The sequence below is a fragment of the Salmo salar genome, chromosome ssa16 (assembly GCF_905237065.1).
Source record: "Salmo salar chromosome ssa16, Ssal_v3.1, whole genome shotgun sequence".
Lineage (NCBI taxonomy): Eukaryota > Metazoa > Chordata > Actinopteri > Salmoniformes > Salmonidae > Salmo > Salmo salar.
The window spans coordinates 85,720,771-85,742,223 of NC_059457.1; the positions used below are offsets into that span (position 1 = coordinate 85,720,771).

Sequence of the window (21,453 nt, forward strand, 5' to 3'; positions counted from 1 at the left end):
CAGTACCACCTCCCAGTGAGCGCTCCCAGCTGTCCCCCAGTACCACCTCCCATTGAGCGCTCCCAGCTGTCCCCAGTACCACCTCCCATTGAGCGCTCCCAGCTGTCCCCCAGTACCACCTCCCAGTGAGCGCTCCCAGCTGTCCCCCAGTACCACCTCCCAGTGAGCGCTCCCAGCTGTCCCCCAGTACCACCTCCCAGTGAGCGCTCCCAGCTGTCCCCCACTCCCCAGTACCACCTCCCAGTGAGCGCTCCCAGCTGTCCCCCAGTACCACCTCCCAGTGAGCGCTCCCAGCTGTCCCCCAGTACCACCTCCCAGTGAGCGCTCCCAGCTGTCCCCCAGTACCACCTCCCAGTGAGCGCTCCCAGCTGTCCCCCAGTACCACCTCCCATTGAGCGCTCCCAGCTGTCCCCAGTACCACCTCCCATTGAGCGCTCCCAGCTGTCCCCCAGTACCACCTCCCAGTGAGCGCTCCCAGCTGTCCCCCAGTACCACCTCCCAGTGAGCGCTCCCAGCTGTCCCCCAGTACCACCTCCCAGTGAGCGCTCCCAGCTGTCCCCAGTACCACCTCCCAGTGAGCGCTCCCAGCTGTCCCCCAGTACCACCTCCCAGTGAGCGCTCCCAGCTGTCCCCTAGTACCACCTCCCAGTGAGCGCTCCCAGCTGTCCCCAGTACCACCTCCCAGTGAGCGCTCCCAGCTGTCCCCCAGTACCACCTCCCAGTGAGCGCTCCCAGCTGTCCCCCAGTACCACCTCCCAGTGAGCGCTCCCAGCTGTCCCCTAGTACCACCTCCCAGTGAGCGCTCCCAGCTGTCCCCCAGTACCACCTCCCAGTGAGCGCTCCCAGCTGTCCCCCAGTACCACCTCCCATTGAGCGCTCCCAGCTGTCCCCAGTACCACCTCCCATTGAGCGCTCCCAGCTGTCCCCCAGTACCACCTCCCAGTGAGTGCTCCCAGCTGTCCCCCAGTACCACCTCCCATTGAGCGCTCCCAGCTGTCCCCCAGTACCACCTCCCAGTGAGCGCTCCCAGCTGTCCCCCAGTACCACATGCTGTCTGGCTGCTACTGGGGGTTCAACAATAGCTCAGTCCGACTGCCCCAGAGACCACAGCCGAGCAGGGTAGAGCACAGATAAGAGAGAGACCATGTTGGGATAGGATCTACTCTGTTACAAGATTCCTCTGAGACTCAGAGTAGAACAGACTAGAGAAGAGTAGAGAAGAGAAGAGCAGAGTAGAACAGACAAGAGAAGAGTAGAAAAGAGAAGAGAAGAGCAGAGTAGAACAGACTAGAGAAGAGTAGAAAAGAGAAGAGCAGAGTAGAACAGACTAGAGAAGAGTAGAGAAGAGAAGAGCAGAGTAGAGTAGAACAGACTAGAGAAGAGAAGAGAAGAGCAGAGTAGAACAGACTAGAGAAGAGTAGAAAAGAGAAGAGCAGAGTAGAACAGACTAGAGAAGAGTAGAGAAGAGAAGAGCAGAGTAGAACAGACTAGAGAAGAGTAGAAAAGAGAAGAGCAGAGTAGAACAGACTAGAGAAGAGTAGAAAAGAGAAGAGCAGAGTAGAACAGACTAGAGAAGAGTAGAGAAGAGAAGAGCAGAGTAGAACAGACTAGAGAAGAGTAGAAAAGAGAAGAGCAGAGTAGAACAGACTAGAGAAGAGTAGAGAAGAGCAGAGCAGAGTAGAACAGACTAGAGAAGAGTAGAGAAGAGAAGAGCAGAGTAGAACAGACTAGAGAAGAGTAGAAAAGAGAAGAGCAGAGTAGAACAGACTAGAGAAGAGTAGAAAAGAGAAGAGCAGAGTAGAACAGACTAGAGAAGAGTAGAAAAGAGAAGAGCAGAGTAGAACAGACTAGAGAAGAGTAGAGTAGAGAAGAGAAGAGCAGAGTAGAACAGACTAGAGAAGAGAAGAGAAGAGCAGAGTAGAACAGACTAGAGAAGAGTAGAAAAGAGAAGAGCAGAGTAGAACAGACTAGAGAAGAGTAGAGTAGAGAAGAGAAGAGCAGAGTAGAACAGACTAGAGAAGAGAAGAGAAGAGCAGAGTAGAACAGACTAGAGAAGAGTAGAAAAGGGAAGAGTAGAACAGACTAGAGAAGAGTAGAAAAGAGAAGAGCAGAGTAGAACAGAGTAGAGAAGAGTAGAGAAGAGCAGAGTAGAACAGAGAAGAGAAGAGCAGAGTAGAACAGAGAAGAGAAGAGTAGAAAAGAGAAGAGAAGAGCAGAGTAGAACAGACTAGAGAAGAGTAGAAAAGAGAAGAGAAGAGCAGAGTAGAACAGACTAGAGAAGAGTAGAAAAGAGAAGAGAAGAGCAGAGTAGAACAGAGAAGAGTAGAAAAGAGAAGAGAAGAGCAGAGTAGAACAGACTAGAGAAGAGAAGAGAAGAGAAGAGAAGAGCAGAGTAGAACAGAGAAGAGAAGAGCAGAGTAGAAAAGAGAAGAGAAGAGAAGAGTAGAACAGAGAAGAGAAGAGCAGAGTAGAAAAGAGAAGAGAAGAGCAGAGTAGAACAGACTAGAGTAGAGTAGAAAAGAGAAGAGCAGAGTAGAACAGACTAGAGAAGAGTAGAAAAGAGAAGAGAAGAGTAGAAAAGAGAAGAGAAGAGCAGAGTAGAACAGACTAGAGAAGAGAAGAGAAGAGAAGAGAAGAGAAGAGAAGAGCAGAGTAGAACAGAGAAGAGAAGAGCAGAGTAGAACAGAGAAGAGAAGAGTAGAAAAGGGAAGAGCAGAGTAGAACAGACTAGAGAAGAGTAGAAAAGGGAAGAGAAGAGCAGAGTAGAACAGAGAAGAGAAGAGCAGAGTAGAACAGAGAAGAGAACAGAGAAGAGAAGAGCAGAGTAGAACAGAGAAGAGAACAGAGAAGAGAAGAGCAGAGTAGAACAGAGAAGAGAAGAGCAGAGTAGAACAGAGAAGAGAAGAGCAGAGTAGAACAGAGAAGAGAAGAGTAGAAAAGAGAAGAGAAGAGCAGAGTAAAACAGACTAGAGAAGAGTAGAAAAGAGAAGAGAAGAGAAGAGTAGAACAGAGAAGAGAAGAGCAGAGTAGAACAGAGAAGAGAAGAGCAGAGTAGAACAGAGAAGAGAAGAGCAGAGTAGAACAGAGAAGAGAAGAGCAGAGTAGAACAGAGAAGAGAAGAGCAGAGTAGAACAGACTAGAGCAGAGTAGAAAAGAGAAGAGAAGAGCAGAGTAGAACAGAGAAGAGAACAGAGCAGGTTAGAGGACTGAAAGTTTAGCCAACTGCCGTTTGGTTGACAACACAACCCAGGTTATAAAGATAGAAACAGTCATAGAGAATATAAACCGTCATATTACTTAACAGATGTTTTATTTGAAGGTACACACTCTTCTTGTTGGGATTCTGGTTGTTTTAGCAGGTAAGTTATAACTTTTTGGCATGCTTTACCTATACCTTTTTACCTATACCAGTTTTTCTGATGTGTGTTTGATTGTAGTTTTTATTGATCAGAAACAATTTTGAAATGAATCACTTGTTATTCAACCCAAACTGGATAAACATATCAACGTTGCAGAGTCAGGTTTGAGTCAGTCTTATGTTAAAGCAGAGAGGACATGATTGACAGGTACAAGTGCAAAGTCCATCCTTCCATTTATAGCTGTGTGTAAATCTCAGCATGTCTGTTTTTTTGCAACTAGAATGCAGAGCATGTTTTGAAGTGAGTTACGAAGTTACTTACATGTATACAGTTGTGTAGATATATATGGTACGGCACTGATCTCTATAGGATCATTTTCAATGGTAGAAGAGGGTGTAGCCAGTTAGTGATAATGAGGTATATGATGTGTGATAATGAGGTATATAATGTGGGATAATGAGGTATATAATGTGGGGTATATAATGAGGTATATAATGTGTGATAATATCAACTTCCTAGTCTATAAATCTTGTGATAATTCAGAACAAGTCCTAACTAACAGCATGGTCTCTAAAAATAGGAATAGTCATGGTGGATCATCTTTCCCAGCCTGATAAATGCTTGGTGTATGTGTCATGAATTCCTGCTAGTCCATGTTGACTCAGCTGCTGTCTGCATCGTTGCTTTAGCCCCATCAGCGCTAAGCCGACACTACAACAAGTAGGCTTAAAGTATGCCCACTTACTTTAGAGAACTTATAAAGTATGGTCATTCACTTAAGATAATGAAATGAAGAGATAATGCTTCTATGCCTGGGTTCTCATGGGTTCCCCATGCGCTTTCTCAGATATCAAATATATATTTGAGTGTGTGCGTGTGTCTATATTAGATATAGCCTTGACTATTCATCTTTGGTGTGTGTGTGTGTGTTCCCTGCAGGTTCAGCCAGGTGTTCAGAAGATGAGACACGTCTGGTTAAAACCCTGTTCACCGGCTATAACAAGGTGGTCCGGCCTGTCAATCACTTCAGAGATCCGGTGGTGGTGACCGTAGGCTTGCAGCTCATCCAGCTCATTAGTGTGGTGAGGAATACATGACTGCTTAGGACTGGACATGGTTCCTTCTTCTTTTCTTCTTCTTCTTCTTCTTATACAAAGTCTCTTCCCTTGTCTTTGTCAGGATGAAGTCAATCAAATTGTGACCAGTAATGTGCGGCTGAAACAGGTATGGTTTCTCACTGACCTGCGTGTGTCGTTCTTCTCAATGTCGTTTTTGTTCTTCAATTTAAACCACACTTTTTTTGTGGTTGTGTTGTATTCAGATATGTCAGGTTGTGTTGTATTCAGATATGTCAGGTTGTGTTGTATTCAGATATGGGAGGTTCTGTTGTATTCAGATATGGGAGGTTCTGTTGTATTCAGATATGTCAGGTTGTGTTGTATTCAGATATGTCAGGTTGTGTTGTATTCAGATATGTCAGGTTGTGTTGTATTCAGATATGTCAGGTTGTGTTGTATTCAGATATGTCAGGTTCTGTTGTATTCAGATATGTCAGGTTGTGTTGTATTCAGATATGGGAGGTTCTGTTGTATTCAGATATGTCAGGTTGTGTTGTATTCAGATATGTCAGGTTCTGTTGTATTCAGATATGTCAGGTTGTGTTGTATTCAGATATGGGAGGTTCTGTTGTATTCAGATATGGGAGGTTCTGTTGTATTCAGATATGGGAGGTTCTGTTGTATTCAGATATGGCAGGTTGTGTTGTATTCAGATATGGGAGGTTCTGTTGTATTCAGATATGGGAGGACGTGAATCTGAAGTGGAACCCTGATGATTATAGTGGAATTAAGAAGATCAGAATCCCTTCCACAGACATCTGGCGTCCTGACCTCGTGCTCTATAACAAGTAAGAACAAGTCCATGCTTTTAGCTTGACCGATATACAGTATTCATTGACTTGATAAGGCCTATTAGATAAGATCTTTTCAGAAGCTAGTCTATTCCTGAAGGGCAGTTAGTGATAGAGACCAAAGGGGATTACATTTAAATGTTTTATTTGTTTAACCTTTATTTAACTGGGCAAGTCAGTTAAGAACAAATTCTTATTTACAATGACGGCCTACGCCGGCCAAACCCTAACCCGGACGACCCTGGGCCCATTGTGCGCCGCCCTATGGGACTCCCAATCACGGCCGGTTGTGATACAGCAAGGAATCGAACCAGGATGTCTGTAGTGACGCCTCTAACACTGATATGCAGTGCCTTAGACAGCTGCGCCTTTAACCCCAAACAGCAAGCAATGCAGATGTAGATGCACGGTGGCTAGGAAAAACTCCCTAGAAAGGCAGGGACCTAGGAAGAAACCTAGAGAGGCACTAGGCTATGAGGGGTGGCCAGTCCTCTTCTGGCTGTGCAGGGTGGAGATTATAACAGAACATGGCCAAGATGTTCAAACGTTCCTAGATTACCAGCAGGGTCAAGGTCACAGTGGTTGTAGAGGGTGCAACAGGTCAGCACCTCAGGAGTAAATGTCAGTTGGCTTTAAATAGCCGAACATTCAGAGTTAGAGACAGCAGGTGCGGTAGAGAGAGAGAGAGTCATAGGTGAAATATTATTGTTAGTGGTTTTATCATTTGATTATGCTATGTTTAGAAAGCATATGTCATTTCAAGCCTTATTCATACAGTTTTGTTGAATAGGAAATACATCATATAAAATATTTCATATTTTTTATAATATTTGTATCATATTTGTACTGTGTACTTATGTCCTCCAAAGTGACTACACCTGAGCAATTTCTAACTATTTCTACCAGAAAGGTGAGATTTTAGCCTTTGAGTATGCAGCATTACTAGTTATTGTTTATGGGCCTCTCATGAAATAATATATTTTGGGAATTACGTAGATTACATTTTTGATGACATTTAGTTACATTTAACTGGTTGTGTCAGGAACTCTATAAATGCAGGAGGGGTGAAGTCAGGCGCAGGAGACCAAGGTACGTGAAAACACGTTTAATAGACACCAGTCCAAAATGCCGAACACAAGGCAGGGAACAAGGAATCCAACAATAGGCAAAAATACCCAAACCGAGTCAGGACACTGCCCAGGAAACCCGTATACAAAATGACTGAAAGACAGAGAAAACCAATCCCCCAACCCGACCATAGTAGACACAAATAATCCCGCACAACCCTAAACCTAAACAGACAGACTAAATACCCCCACTAACGAACTAACTCAAACAGGTGCTAACATAAAACAGACATCACCGAATGAAAATGAAAAGGAGATCGGTGGCAGCTAGTAGGCCAGTGACGACGACCGCCGACCGTCCGCCCGAACGGGGAGAGGCGCCACCTTCTGTAGACGTTGTGACAGGTTGTCTTTAAGATACCTTAACTTTTGTCTATCACCCCTGAAACACCAATTTTTGGCATAATTGAGTTATTTTCAGCATTCCCTGATTATCTAATCAGGCTAACACAATTCCCCATAGGAATCTATTGATTCTGATGCTAATGTGTGTAATAGAAAAATTACATACTTACCTAATTTGTTTGATATTAATAGTAAACGATTATATATTTAACAAAGAGTAAGACTGGCCTGCTAAAGCTGAGATTTCATGGTGTCCACTTTAGCTTCCTGCAGCTAGTCTGGGCACTGAGAACATGAGTTATACTAGAGGGTGAGACATCTTTACTGAAGAAGATGTATTCCATGGACATGATGTGGGGTGGTTGTAACTGAGATAGCCTGGAGGAACAGAACAAAGGCCTCAGTATTTCTAATTATCCTGGCATCTGGGAGACAGCAGATGACCAGAGGATGAACCCAAAGTGGATTATGGTGCCCCCAATCTATATGGGAGGCGTGGAACAAAGTATTCTGGATATAAGCTATATAAACTGTGCATTGTCTGTAAATGGAAGGCTCTCAGTCCAACAGTCAAGACTGTTGGGCTGATGGTTTCATTATTGCAATAATTAATCAATATTAAATAAAGATAATTGTTTGAAGAAATGACCAAGTCTCTCTCAGTACTGAATTTCCACGACATTTGTCAATTTATCCCTGTAGTGCAGATGGAGACTTTGGTTAGCTTAACAGGCTAACGCAAGAGTCCATAGGAATCCATTGACTCCGATGCTAACGGGTCAATCCTCTCCACTTCCTGCAGTGCAGATGGAGACTTTGCAATCGTCCATGAGACCAAGGTGCTGCTGGAGCACACAGGTCTGATCACCTGGAACCCTCCGGCCATCTTTAAGAGCTACTGTGAGATCATTGTGCTTCACTTCCCCTTCGACCTGCAGAACTGCAGTATGAAGCTGGGGACATGGACCTACGACGGCAACCTGGTAGTGGTCAACCCGGTAAGAAGTTTGAAAAGCACAAATATCCAAAAAGCACATCTGAAAATGTTCCAGGGTGCAAAATAGAAACAATCCCACGAAGAGGTGTAAAATAGTAACAATCCCATGAAAAGGAGTAGAAATAGAAACAATCCCATGAAAAAGAGTAGAAATAGAAACAATCCCATGAAAAGGAGTAGAAATAGAAACAATCCCATGAAAAAGAGTAGAAATAGAAACAATCCCATAAAAAGGAGTGGATATAGTAGCAATCCCATGAAAATGAGTCAAAATAGTAACAATCCCATGAAAAGGAACAGAAATAGAAACAATCCCATAAAAAGGAGTGGATATAGTAGCAATCCCATGAAAATGAGTCAAAATAGTAACAATCCCATGAAAAGGAACAGAAATAGCCGCACCCTGTTGTATGCTCCCACATAGTTTAAACCAGCCTCTCCAACATAATGTGTATTTGTGTATATTGGAGGGGATGGAAAAAAATTATTGTCATCCCATATGGACTAATAAAGTATATCTTATCTTAATTTAACCAGTAAAGTATTGACCCTAGCCCTGTACCCGTCCCCTGTCCCCCCTCTAGGACAACGACCGGCCTGACCTGAGTAACTTCATGGAGAGTGGTGAGTGGGTGATGCAGGACTATCGGAGCTGGAAGCACTGGGTGTACTATGCCTGCTGCCCTGACACACCCTACCTGGACATCACCTACCACTTCCTGATGCTGAGGCTGCCTCTCTACTTTATCGTCAACGTCATCATCCCCTGCATGCTGTTCTCCTTCCTGACTGGACTGGTCTTCTACCTCCCCACTGACTCTGGTAGGCCTGCTGTTCTCCTTCCTGACTAGACTGGTCTTCTACCTCCCCACTGACTCTGGTAGGCCTGCTGTTCTCCTTCCTGACTGGACTGGTCTTCTACCTCCTGACTGACTCTGGTAGGCCTGCTGTTCTCCTTCCTGACTGGACTGGTCTTCTACCTCCCCACTGACTCTGGTAGGCCTGCTGTTCTCCTTCCTGACTGGACTGGTCTTCTACCTCCCCACTGACTCTGGTAGGCCTGCTGTTCTCCTTCCTGACTGGACTGGTCTTCTACCTCCTGACTGACTCTGGTAGACCTGCTGTTCTCCTTCCTGACTAGACTGGTCTTCTACCTCCCCACTGACTCTGGTAGACCTGCTGTTCTCCTTCCTGACTGGACTGGTCTTCTACCTCCCCACTGACTCTGGTAGGCCTGCTGTTCTCCTTCCTGACTGGACTGGTCTTCTACCTCCCCACTGACTCTGGTAGACCTGCTGTTCTCCTTCCTGACTAGACTGGTCTTCTACCTCCTGACTAACTCTGGTAGGCCTGCTGTTCTCCATCCTGACTAGACTGGTCTTCTACCTCCTGACTGACTCTGGTAGACCTGCTGTTCTCCTTCCTGACTGGACTGGTCTTCTACCTCCTGACTGACTCTGGTAGACCTGCTGTTCTCCTTCCTGACTGGACTGGTCTTCTACCTCCTGACTGACTCTGGTAGGCCTGCTGTTCTCCTTCCTGACTAGACTGGTCTTCTACCTCCTGACTGACTCTGGTAGGCCTGCTGTTCTCCTTCCTGCCTGGACTGGTCTTCTACCTCCTGACTGACTCTGGTAGGCCTGCTGTTCTCCTTCCTGACTGGACTGGTCTTCTACCTCCTGACTGACTCTGGTAGACCTGCTGTTCTCCTTCCTGACTAGACTGGTCTTCTACCTCCTGACTGACTCTGGTAGACCTGCTGTTCTCCATCCTGACTAGACTGGTCTTCTACCTCCTGACTGACTATGGTAGGCCTGCTGTTCTCCTTCCTGACTGGACTGGTCTTCTACCTCCTGACTGACTCTGGTAGACCTGCTGTTCTCCTTCCTGACTGGACTGGTCTTCTACCTCCTGACTGACTCTGGTAGGCCTGCTGTTCTCCTTCCTGACTGGACTGGTCTTCTACCTCCTGACTGACTCTGGTAGACCTGCTGTTCTCCTTCCTGACTAGACTGGTCTTCTACCTCCTGACTGACTCTGGTAGACCTGCTGTTCTCCATCCTGACTAGACTGGTCTTCTACCTCCTGACTGACTATGGTAGGCCTGCTGTTCTCCTTCCTGACTGGACTGGTCTTCTACCTCCTGACTGACTCTGGTAGACCTGCTGTTCTCCTTCCTGACTGGACTGGTCTTCTACCTCCTGACTGACTCTGGTAGACCTGCTGTTCTCCTTCCTGACTGGACTGGTCTTCTACCTCCTGACTGACTCTGGTAGACCTGCTGTTCTCCTTCCTGACTAGACTGGTCTTCTACCTCCTGACTGACTCTGGTAGACCTGCTGTTCTCCATCCTGACTAGACTGGTCTTCTACCTCCTGACTGACTATGGTAGGCCTGCTGTTCTCCTTCCTGACTGGACTGGTCTTCTACCTCCTGACTGACTATGGTAGACCTGCTGAAAATTCAAATTCACAAATTTCCCCACATTTACATATAATGGAAATGTGTCTTTTCTTGGCTCACTCATGTACAGTACAATACATTTAAAACAACAATCCCCACAAGCCGTGGACCAAATGCTCTTGGGTCTGTTGAACGTTTGCACAAATGCAATAACAGTTTCTCAATAAATAGTCCTGAGAGTGTTACCAGCTGTTTGAATAGATCAAATATGTCAATGGTTTTAGAGTAGTTATGCTGCAGTGTATTGTTGTGTTTGACTCCTCTAACCATGTCTCTGTATGTAAGAGGATGACCCTGTCTATCTGTCCTGCTGTCTCCGACTGTGGTCTTGTTGTTGTTAATGTTGTTGTTGTTGTTGTTGACTCCAGTGACTCTGTTCCTTGCAGGTGAGGAGATGACCCTGTCTATCTGTCCTGCTGTCTCCGACTGTGGTCTTGTTGATGTTGATGATGTTGATGATGTTGTTAATGTTGTTGTTTATGTTGTTGTTTATGTTGTTGTTGTTGTTGACTCCAGTGTCTCTGTTCCATACAGGTGAGAAGATGACTATGTCTATCTCTGTCCTGCTGTCTCCGACTGTGGTCTTGTTGATGTTGTTGTTGTTGTTGTTGTTTATGTTGTTGTTGTTGTTGACTCCAGTGACTCTGTTCCATACAGGTGAGAAGATGACTCTGTCTATCTCTGTCCTGCTGTCTCTCACTGTGTTTCTGCTGGTCATCGTGGAGCTCATCCCCTCCACCTCCAGTGCGGTGCCTCTCATTGGAAAGTACATGCTCTTCACCATGGTCTTCGTCATAGCCTCCATCGTCATCACCGTCATCGTCATCAACACACACCACCGCTCTCCCAGTACACACACAATGCCCCAGTGGGTCCGCAAGGTAGGTCAACAGACCGACCGACCAATCGATCAATAAATCAATCAGTCAGTCAATCAAGGTAGATCAACTGACCGACCGATCGATCAATAAATCAATCAGTCAGTCAATCAAGGTAGGTCAACTGACCGACGAACCGATCGATAAATAACGAGTAATTCGTCGTCAGTCAATAAGTTAGTCAGTCAATAAATCAGTCAATCAGTCAGTCAATACGTGATGAGACGACGTGGTGATTTGATGATAATAAGTCAGTCAGTCAGTCAGTCAATAAATCAGTCTGTCAGTCAATAAGTCAATCAGTCAATAAATCAATCAGTCAGTTAGTCAATGAATCAGTCAGTCAGTAAATACATCAATCAGTCAGTCAGTCAATAAATCAGTCAGTCAGTAAATCAGTCAATCAGTCAATCAATCAGTCAGTCAATCAATCAATCAGTCGGTCAGTCAGTCAGTCAGTCAGTCAATAAATCAATAAATCAGTCAGTCAGTAAGTAAATAAATCAATCGGTCAGTCAGTCAGTCAGTCTGTCAGTCAATAAATCAGTCAGTCAGTCAGTCAATAAGTCTGTCAGTCAATAAATCAGTCAGTCAGTCAGTCAATAAGTCAGTCAACCAATAAATCAGTCAATCAGTCAGTCAATCAATCAGTCAGTCAGTCAGTCAGTCAGTCAGTCAGTCTCAATCAGTCAGTCAATCAAGGTAGGTCAACCGACCGACCGACCGATCGATAAATCAGTCAGTCAGTCAGTCAGTCAATCAGTCAGTCAGTCAATAAATCAGTCAGTCAGTAAATCAGTCAATCAGTCAATCAATCAGTCAGTCAATCAATCAGTCGGTCAGTCAGTCAGTCAGTCAATAAATCAATAAATCAGTCAGTCAGTAAGTAAATAAATCAATCGGTCAGTCAGTCAGTCAGTCTGTCAGTCAATAAATCAGTCAGTCAGTCAATCAATCAGTCAGTCAGTCAGTCAGTCTCAATCAGTCAGTCAATCAAGGTAGGTCAACCGACCGACCGACCGATCGATCAATAAATCAATCAGTCAGTCAATCAAAGTAGGTCAACCGACTGACCGACCGATCGATAAATCAGTCAGTCAGTCAGTCAGTCAGTCAATCAGTCAGTCAGTCAATAAATCAATCAATCAATCAGTCAGTCAGTCAGTCAGTCTCAATCAGTCAGTCAATCAAGGTAGGTCAACCGACCGACTGACCGACCGATCAATAAATCAATCAGTCAGTCAATCAAAGTAGGTCAACCGACCGACCGATCGATCGATCAATAAATCAATCAGTCAGTCAATCAAAGTAGGTAAACCGACTGACCGACCGATCGATAAATCAGTCAGTCAGTCAGTCAGTCAATCAGTCAGTCAGTCAATACATCAATCAATCAATCAGTCAGTCAGTCAGTCTCAATCAGTCAGTCAATCAAAGTAGGTCAACCGACCGACCGATCGATAAATCAGTCAGTCAGTCAATCAGTCAGTCAGTCAGTCAATAAATCAGTCAGTCAGTCTATAAATCAGTCAATCAGTCAGTCAGTCAATAAATCAATCAGTCAGTCAGTCAATAAATCAGTCAGTCAGTCAATCAATAAATAAATAAATCAGTCAGTCAGTAAATAAATAAATAAATAAATCAGTCAGTCAGTCAGTCAATAAATCAATTAATCAATCAGTCAGTCAGTCAGTCAGTCAGTCAGTCAATAAATCAATTTGTCAGTCAGTCAATAAATCAATAAATCAATCAGTCAGTCAGTCAATAAATAAATCAGTCAGTCAGTCAGTCAATAAATCAATCAATCAATCAGTCAGTCAGTCAGTCAGTCAATAAATCAATTTGTCAGTCAGTCAATAAATCAGTCAGTCAGTCAATAAATCAGTCAGTCAATAAATCAATCAGTCAGTCAGTCAGTCAGTCAATAAATCAATTTGTCAGTCAGTCAATAAATCAATAAATCAATTTGTCAGTCAGTCAATAAATCAATAAATCAATCAGTCAGTCAGTCAATAAATAAATAAATCAGTCAGTCAGTCAATAAATCAATCAATCAGTCAGTCAGTCAGTCAGTCAGTCAATAAATCAATTTGTCAGTCAGTTAGTCAGTCAGTCAATAAATCAATAAATCAATCAGTCAGTCAGTCAATAAATAAATAAATCAGTCAGTCAGTCAATAAATCAGTCAGTCAGTCAGTCAATAAATCAATCAGTCAGTCAGTCAATAAATAAATAAATCAGTCAGTCAGTCAGTCAATAAATCAATCAGTCAGTCAATCAGTCAATCAATAAATCAATCAGCCAGTCAGTCAATCACTCAGTCAGCCAGTCAATTAATAAATCAATCAGTCAGTCAGTGAGTCAGTCAGTCAATCAATAAATCAATCAGTCAGTCAATCAGTCAGTCAGCCAATCAATAAATCAATCAGTCAGTCAATCAGTCAGTCAATAAATCAATCAGTCAGTCAATAAATCAATCAGTCAGTCAGTGAGTCAGTCAGTCAGTCAGTCAGTCAGTCAGTCAATCAATAAATCAATCAGTCAGTCAGTTAGTCAGTCAGTCAGTCAGTCAATCAGTCAATAAATCAATCAGTCAGTCAGTCAATCAATCAATCAATCAAGTAGGTAGCCTAGGTACAATGGACAAAGTGAATGTCAGCACATCTCATTCCTAATTTAGCGATGTCAGTACAACATCTAGTGGTGTCCTAGTTTTCAGACCCCTTGGTGTGATGGCTGTGACGTTGGATTGTCAGGCTTCCCCCCAAATTCTCTGTGTATTCCGTTGGGCTTTTCTCTTGGCTGCACTGCCACCTGGTGGTACTAATGCAGTATGTCATGTATTTTGTCAGGTGTTAGTGACGTTCTGCTTTAGGCAATTTAGAACAGTGGTTCCCAACCTTTTTGGGTTACTGTTCCACCAACGGAATTCTGCTCTGCCCGGAGTACCCCTGAAGTACCCCCTCATGTACATTTTACCAGTAAGCCTGTGGGTTCATGAGTCTTCTCAGGTACCCTATGTGGAAAGGCCAAGTACCCAGGGGTCCTAGTACCTGAGTAGCTGAGTCATTTGAGTAATAGCATGTCAGGTTTGTCAGTTTATTCATTGAGTACTCATGGTTTTATGGTTGATGTCCGTGATCTTGATTATCATGAAAAATATGTTAGTCCCCCAACATAGTATTATGTGCTTTACAGTACTTTGTCTTACTCATTACAATGTATTTATAGTAATTAATGTACTGTATATAACTTGTGTTACTCATTACAATGTATTTACAGTAATTCATGTACTGTATATAACTTGTGTTACTCATTACAATGTATTTACAGTAATTAATGTACTGTATATAACTTGTGTTACTCATTACAATGTATTTACAGTAATTAATGTACTGTATATAACTTGTGTTACTCATTTCAATGTATTGACAGTAATTCATGTACTGTATATAACTTGTGTTACTCATTTCAATGTATTTACAGTAATTAATTTACTGTACATTACTTTGTGTTTCTCATTACAATGTATTTACAGTAATTGATGTACTGTACAGTACTTTGTGTTACTCATTACAATGTATTTACAGTAATTTATGTACTGTACACTACTTTGTGTTATTCGTTACAATGTTTTTACAGTAATTGATTTACTTTACATGACTTCTTGTTACTCATTACAATGTATTTTCCTGTATTTCAGATTTTCATCGACACCATCCCCAATTTCATGTTCTTCTCGACTATGAACCGTCCATCCAGGGACAGGCAGGAGAAGAGGATCCACCCGGCTGACTTTGACATCTCCGACATCTCGGGCAAGCCTGCCCCTGCCTCTGTCACCTTCCAGTCCCCCATCACCAAGAACCCGGACGTCCGCAGCGCCATCGAGGGGGTCAAGTACATCGCAGAGACCATGAAGTCTGATGAAGAGTCCAACAATGTAAGAAGAAGATCTCAGGAAGAATTTATGGAACTCATGTCTGTGTCTGTCTTTATATCTGAGTCTGTCTGTCTTTGTGTCTGAGTCTGTCTGTCTTTGTGTCTGAGTCTGTCTGTCTTTGTGTCTGAGTCTGTCTGTCTTTGTGTCTGAGTCTGTCTGTCTTTGTGTCTGAGTCTGTCTGTCTTTGTGGTGAGTCAGTCTGTCTGTCTTTGTATCTGAGTCTGTCTGTCTTTGTATCTGAGTCTGTCTGTCTTTGTATCTGAGTCTGTCTGTCTTTGAGTCTGTCTGTCTGTGGTGAGTCTGTCTGTCTTTGAGTCTGTCTGTGGTGAGTCTGTCTGTCTTTGTATCTGAGTCTGTCTGTCTGTCTTTGTAACTGAGTCTGTCTGTCTTTGTATCTGAGTATGTCTGTCTTTGAGTCTGTCTGTCTTTGAGTCTGTCTGTCTTTGTGTCTGAGTCTGTCTGTCTTTGAGTCTGTCTGTCTTTGTGGTGAGTCTGTCTGTCTGTCTTTGTATCTGAGTCTGTCTGTCTTTGAGTCTGTCTGTCTGTGGTGAGTCTGTCTGTCTTTGAGTCTGAGTCTGTCTGTCTTTGAGTCTGTCTGTCTTTGTGGTGAGTCTATCTGTCTTTGAGTCTGAGTCTGTCTGTCTGTGTATCTGAGTCTGTCTGTCTTTGTATCTGAGTCTGTCTGTCTTTGAGTCTAAGTCTGTCTCTCATTGTATCTGAGTCTGTCTGTCTTTGTGTCTGAGTCTGTCTGTCTTTGAGTCTGTCTGTCTTTGTGGTGAGTCTGTCTGTCTTTGAGTCTGTCTGTCTTTGTATATGAGTCTGTCTGTCTATCTTTGTATATGAGTCTGTCTGTCTTTGTGGTGAGTCTGTCTGTCTTTGTGTCTGAGTCTGTCTGTCTGAGTATGTCTGTCTGTCTATCTTTCGAGCTTTCATGTTTTAATGTTGTGGGGCTAATACAAAAACGAATTGTCTTGAAAATGTTAATGACTCAGTTTTGACTCAATTCTCTCTCTACTCTCTCCTCACATCACCTCTCTCTCTTTCTCTCTCTCTCTCCTCACCCCCCCTCTCTCTCTCATCTCTCCTCTCTCTCCCTCTTTCTCTCTCCTCACCTTTCACACCCTCCTCTCTCTTCCCTCCTCTCTCTTCCCTCCTCTCTCTTACCTCCTCTCTCTTCCCTCCTCTCTCAGGCTGCTGAGGAGTGGAAGTTTGTAGCCATGGTCCTGGATCACATCTTGCTGTGTGTGTTCATGGCTGTGTGTATCATCGGCACCATGGGAGTGTTCGCTGGACGTCTCATTGAGCTGAGCATGCAGGGCTAAAGGAGAGACCTAGCTGTAGTCATCCTGGTCTGGCCACACCCTGGTTCTCCTGCTCGCTCTGACACCTGTCTGCTGTGCCTCTACCCCGAGTCATCTGGAAATGACACTCAATTGATTGATTGGTTGGTTGGATCGTTGATTGAATGTAATTGGTCCAGTGAGGTGTTGTTATTGTCAGCTTCTTTTCTGCATAGAGATTACAGTTGAAAATATGGACATTCATGGCACTCAGTGTTGATAAGGTGTCCTGCTGTCAGCTGTCTGTGGCTTGATGGATTGTGTTTAACGAACGATGCTTAACCTACCTAACGAGGTGATTTCTTTATTTCTAACCATCGTTCCTCATGTGGAGTGAAGGATGCAGAGTATATTGGTTTAACAAACTCTGCATAATGGCTCTGATTGTGAGCACTCTGGAACTCTTATGGCACTGTGGATGAGGGAGGTCACATTATGGCACTGTGGATGAGGGAGGTCACATTATGGCACTGTGGATGAGGGAGGTCAAATTATGGCACTGTGGATGAGGGAGGTCACATTATGGCACTGTGGATGAGGGAGGTCACATTATGGCACTGTGGATGAGGGAGATCACATTATGGCACTGTGGATGAGGGAGGTCACAAGCAGCTGGTACTGCATCTCACCGTTGTTGCATGATCATTATTGACGATCAGAAGATCCGTTTGAATGAGTTTCTCAACATTGATTTAGAAGTGGTCCATTCTTGTGGGCTGTTGCTTATTCAATAAAGATGACAGTGCAGGGGCTGCTGGGAAACTACATGATGTTTTATCTTGTCCGATGTCAGGGTTTTTTCTCCTCCTTCTGCCAAATGTCATCATGGTTCTATTTTTAGATTTGGTTAGATGTGGAAAGAATTGGGTGAATAAAAATAACATCTACTTCCAGATAAGCCTGTCTTTTTGTATTTGTTTTACATTGACAGGGACTGCATCAACTTTGGTTAGTAAAATAATTGTGCATGTCATTTTCTCCATTAAGAAGATAAACAGTGTGCTGGGTCCTCTTTCTGTTGAATAAATGATTAAATTACCTTATTTTACCTTATTATTTTAGATTTTCCAGTAGTCAACACGTCTCTGTTCTGTTCTCCTCTCATCAGTAAAGGTCTTTATTCACAGCACCAACTGTTCAAACTTGGAGAAGTTGCACATCTGGAAATATTGCATCACTGCGAAGGCCCCGGATTGGAGAGAGAGAAGCGTTCACTTCTCCCAGTCGGTTTTACGAAAACAGTCTTTCGAGCGACATGACAAATACAACGCTCGAAGATTTGGACAGAAACATAAGTTATTGAGGGATGGCAGATTGATAAAACATCAAATCGCACTCTTGATTGTATGCATATAATTTAAAAGTTCCGGGTACAATGTGGAAATCCCGATGAAGCGGAAATCCTGAGCTAAAGTTGTGTTTACGGCGAAGGAGTGGCTCATACTGTCTCCAGAAGTAAGTCGATGTTTATGTTATGTTGAACTTGAGTTCTAGATCGATTTTTCAAAGTTTTAGGCTTCTCAATTATAATTACGCAAATAACTGCATTTCAAAACATGTTTGCAATGGATGTGATGGCAGCAGCAACACCTTGAGTGTTCACATCTGTTGCGACACCCTTGCTTGTAAAACATTTTTTGAGGACAAATGGAAACATGATAGCGTTATGTTACGATATTTCTGTTTTTATTTTTGTATTCCATTTGTTTTGAGTTGTATCAGATGACATCATGCGTTATTCTCTGCTTGGTGGTTATGTAGTCTGCGTTGGCATGGATACTTACATGATGAGTAAAAAAGCCTCAACTGAGTTTTTAAAGTCATTGAGTCATTGCTAGCTTTCATTATGTAACCTGTGCTCGTGGATTTTATGCAGCTCACACAGTCAGTCAGTAAAGCTCATGTACACACACACACACACACACACATACACACACACTACCGTAGAGTGCAGTAAACCAATATCTGTTTATTCTGTACAAAATGTTGCTCCTGCATGGTTAGTGCTTTACATCACAGACAGCTTTTTGACTTTTTATGGAGTCACTCATCACTGTAGCCAAGGAATGTAGACTTTCCCACAGCTCTGAAATGTCATCTGAGGCATTAACACGCAGACGTACGTGGTACGCAGGCAGACGTACGTGGTACGCAGGCAGACGTACGTGGTACGCAGGCAGACGTACGTGGTACGCAGGCAGACGTACGTGGTACGCAGGCAGACGTACGTGGTACAAACAAACGGCCCACTAATCCCAATATAGTGCACAAACTTTTTTTGAAATGTTACCCCTTTTTCTCCCTGATTTCATTGTATCCAATTGGTAGTTACAGTCTTGTCTCCACGCTGCAACTCCTGTACAGACTCAGGAGAGGTGAAGGCCGAGAGTCGTGCGTCCTCTGAAACACAACCCAACCAAGCTGCACTGCTTCTTGACTGGCGACTGTGTCAGCGTGCACTGCGCCCGGCCCGCCGCAGGAATCGCTAGTGCGCAATGGGACAAGGAAATCCCTGCCGGCCAAACCCTCCCAGACAACGCTGGGCCAATTGTGCGCGGCCGACTGCGATAGAGCCTGGACTCGAACCCAGAATCTCTAGTGGCACAGCTAGCACTGTGATGCACTGCCTTAGACCACTGAGCCACTCGGGAGGCCCAAAGGGCACTACCTTTCACCAGGCCCATAGGGCACTACCTTTCACCAGGCCCATAGGGCACTACCTTTCACCAGGCCCATAGGGCACTACCTTTCACCAGGCCCATAGGGCTCTGATCAAAGGTAGTGCACTATGTAGTCGACGTACTATAGTTCAAACTATGGGCCTTTGGCCAAAAGTAGTGCACTATGTAGGGAATTGGGTTCCATTTGGGACTGCTCATTCTCCTGGCTACTGTAGTTATGGTGTTGAATGGGATGGGACTAGTAAAGGTCCTCCATTATCTGTCAATACACATGCACGTACAGTAAACTCGCTTGCTCGCTCGCTCCGCTCCACTCACTCACTCACTCACTCACTCACTCACTCACTCACTCACTCACTCACTCACTCACTCACTCACTCACTCACTCACTCACTCACTCACTCACTCAAATCATTCAAATCATTCAAACCTGGAATCCTAAACAAACTTTGTTGAACTGTGGTCTTAGTATTAACATTCCACAGTGGTAAAGTGGAAAACATTGACCAGGCCTTGTGTTCTCTCGTTGCCTGAGGAACCTGGTTCAGAGTTATGTGTTCCCTAGAGGCTGTCCCTGGTCTGTTACAGTACTGAACCTTGTTTAGAGTTGAGTCTTCCCTGGTCTGTTCCAGTACTCCCATTCCTCAGACCAGGAGGTAAGCAGCCAAACTGGTCTGAACATTGTGGATGAATAGCTGGAGGGTAACTGCATGTTTCAGAGATCTACTGTAAATGGCAAGATGTTTGTCTCCAGAGCTATAACACAGAGTTTTAAAATGTTTTCATGTAATCTCTGGCTATGAGAGCGAGCCTCTCGTCCTGCAATAGACAGGTCTGCAGAGAAGACAGGAAGCTTCCTTCACTTCCTGTGTAACCAACCCACGTGACCAACTCAGCTCAAGCACATGGCGGCGAGGGTGTTTGTGGGCGATATTCGTATTCACTTCAGCTTCCTGATAGTCTGAACAAGGAGGCAGTAACATTAATACTCACATTAATACTCACTGAGCATACAAAACGTTAAGAACGTGACAGATTGACCAAGTGAATCCAAGCTATGATCCCTTATTGATCTCACTTGTTAAATCCACCAATCAGTGTAGATGAAGGGGAGGAGACAGGTTAAACAAGGATTTTTTTAAAGCCTTGAGACAGTTGAGACATGGACTGTGTAAGTGTACCATTCAGAGGGTGAATGACCAAGGCAAAAGATTAGTGTCTTTGAACGGGGTGTGGTAGTAGGTGCCAGGAGCACCGGTTTGTATCAAGAACTGCAACGCTGCTGGGGTTTTCACACTCAACAGTTTCCTGTGTGTATAAAGAATGGTCCACCACCCAAAGGACATCCAGCCAACTTGACACAACTGTGGGAAGCATTGGAGTCAATATGGGCCAGCATCCCTGTGGAATGCTTTTGGCACCTTGTAGAGTCCATGCCCCAACGAATTGAGACTGTTCTGAGGGCAAAAGGGGGGGTGCAACTCAGTATTAGTAAGGTGTTTTTAATGTTTGGTATAGTCAGTATTAGTAAGGTGTTCTTAATGTTTGGTATAGTCAGTATTAGTAAGGTGTTCTTAATGTTTGGTATAGTCAGTATTAGTAAGGTGTTTTAATGTTTGGTATAGTCAGTATTAGTGAGGTGTTCTTAATGTTTGGTATAGTCAGTATTAGTAAGGTGTTCTTAATGTTTGGTATAGTCAGTATTAGTAAGGTGTTCTTAATGTTTGGTATAGTCAGTATTAGTAAGGTGTTCTTAATGTTTGGTATAGTCAGTATTAGTAAGGTGTTCTTAATGTTTGGTATAGTCAGTATTAGTAAGGTGTTCTTAATGTTTGGTATAGTCAGTATTAGTAAGGTGTTCTTAATGTTTGGTATAGTCAGTATTAGTAAGGTGTTTTAATGTTTGGTATAGTCAGTATTAGTAAGGTGTTCTTAATGTTTGGTATAGTCAGTATTAGTAAGGTGTTCTTAATGTTTGGTATAGTCAGTATTAGTAAGGTGTTCTTAATGTTTGGTATAGTCAGTATTAGTAAGGTGTTCTTAATGTTTGGTATAGTCAGTATTAGTAAGGTGTTCTTAATGTTTGGTATAGTCAGTATTAGTAAGGTGTTTTAATGTTTGGTATAGTCAGTATTAGTAAGGTGTTCTTAATGTTTGGTATAGTCAGTATTAGTAAGGTGTTCTTAATGTTTGGTATAGTCAGTATTAGTAAGGTGTTCTTAATGTTTGGTATAGTCAGTATTAGTGAGGTGTTCTTAATGTTTGGTATAGTCAGTATTAGTGAGGTGTTCTTAATGTTTGGTATAGTCAGTATTAGTGAGGTGTTCTTAATGTTTGGTATAGTCAGTATTAGTAAGGTGTTCTTAATGTTTGGTATAGTCAGTATTAGTAAGGTGTTCTTAATGTTTGGT

The 21,453-nt window shown here is 43.5% G+C and overlaps 1 protein-coding gene across 2 annotated transcripts; it reads left to right on the top strand.

The window, feature by feature from the left end:
* The first annotated feature begins 3,085 nt into the window (after positions 1–3,085).
* LOC106575978 (acetylcholine receptor subunit alpha) lies at positions 3,086–17,259 on the top strand. 2 transcript variants are annotated; one of them, XM_045698344.1, is made up of 9 exons: positions 3,086–3,359; positions 4,299–4,441; positions 4,539–4,583; positions 5,156–5,265; positions 7,543–7,738; positions 8,322–8,559; positions 10,858–11,081; positions 14,782–15,021; positions 16,212–17,259. In XM_045698344.1, the coding sequence occupies exons 1-9, from the start codon at positions 3,305–3,307 to the stop codon at positions 16,341–16,343; spliced, it is 1,383 nt and encodes a 460-aa protein (XP_045554300.1). In that variant the 5' UTR covers positions 3,086–3,304; the 3' UTR covers positions 16,344–17,259. The 2 variants fall into 2 exon arrangements, with proteins under 2 accessions (XP_045554300.1, XP_045554301.1); XM_045698345.1 differs by having other exon boundaries at positions 8,322–8,361.
* The last annotated feature ends 4,194 nt before the right edge of the window (positions 17,260–21,453 follow it).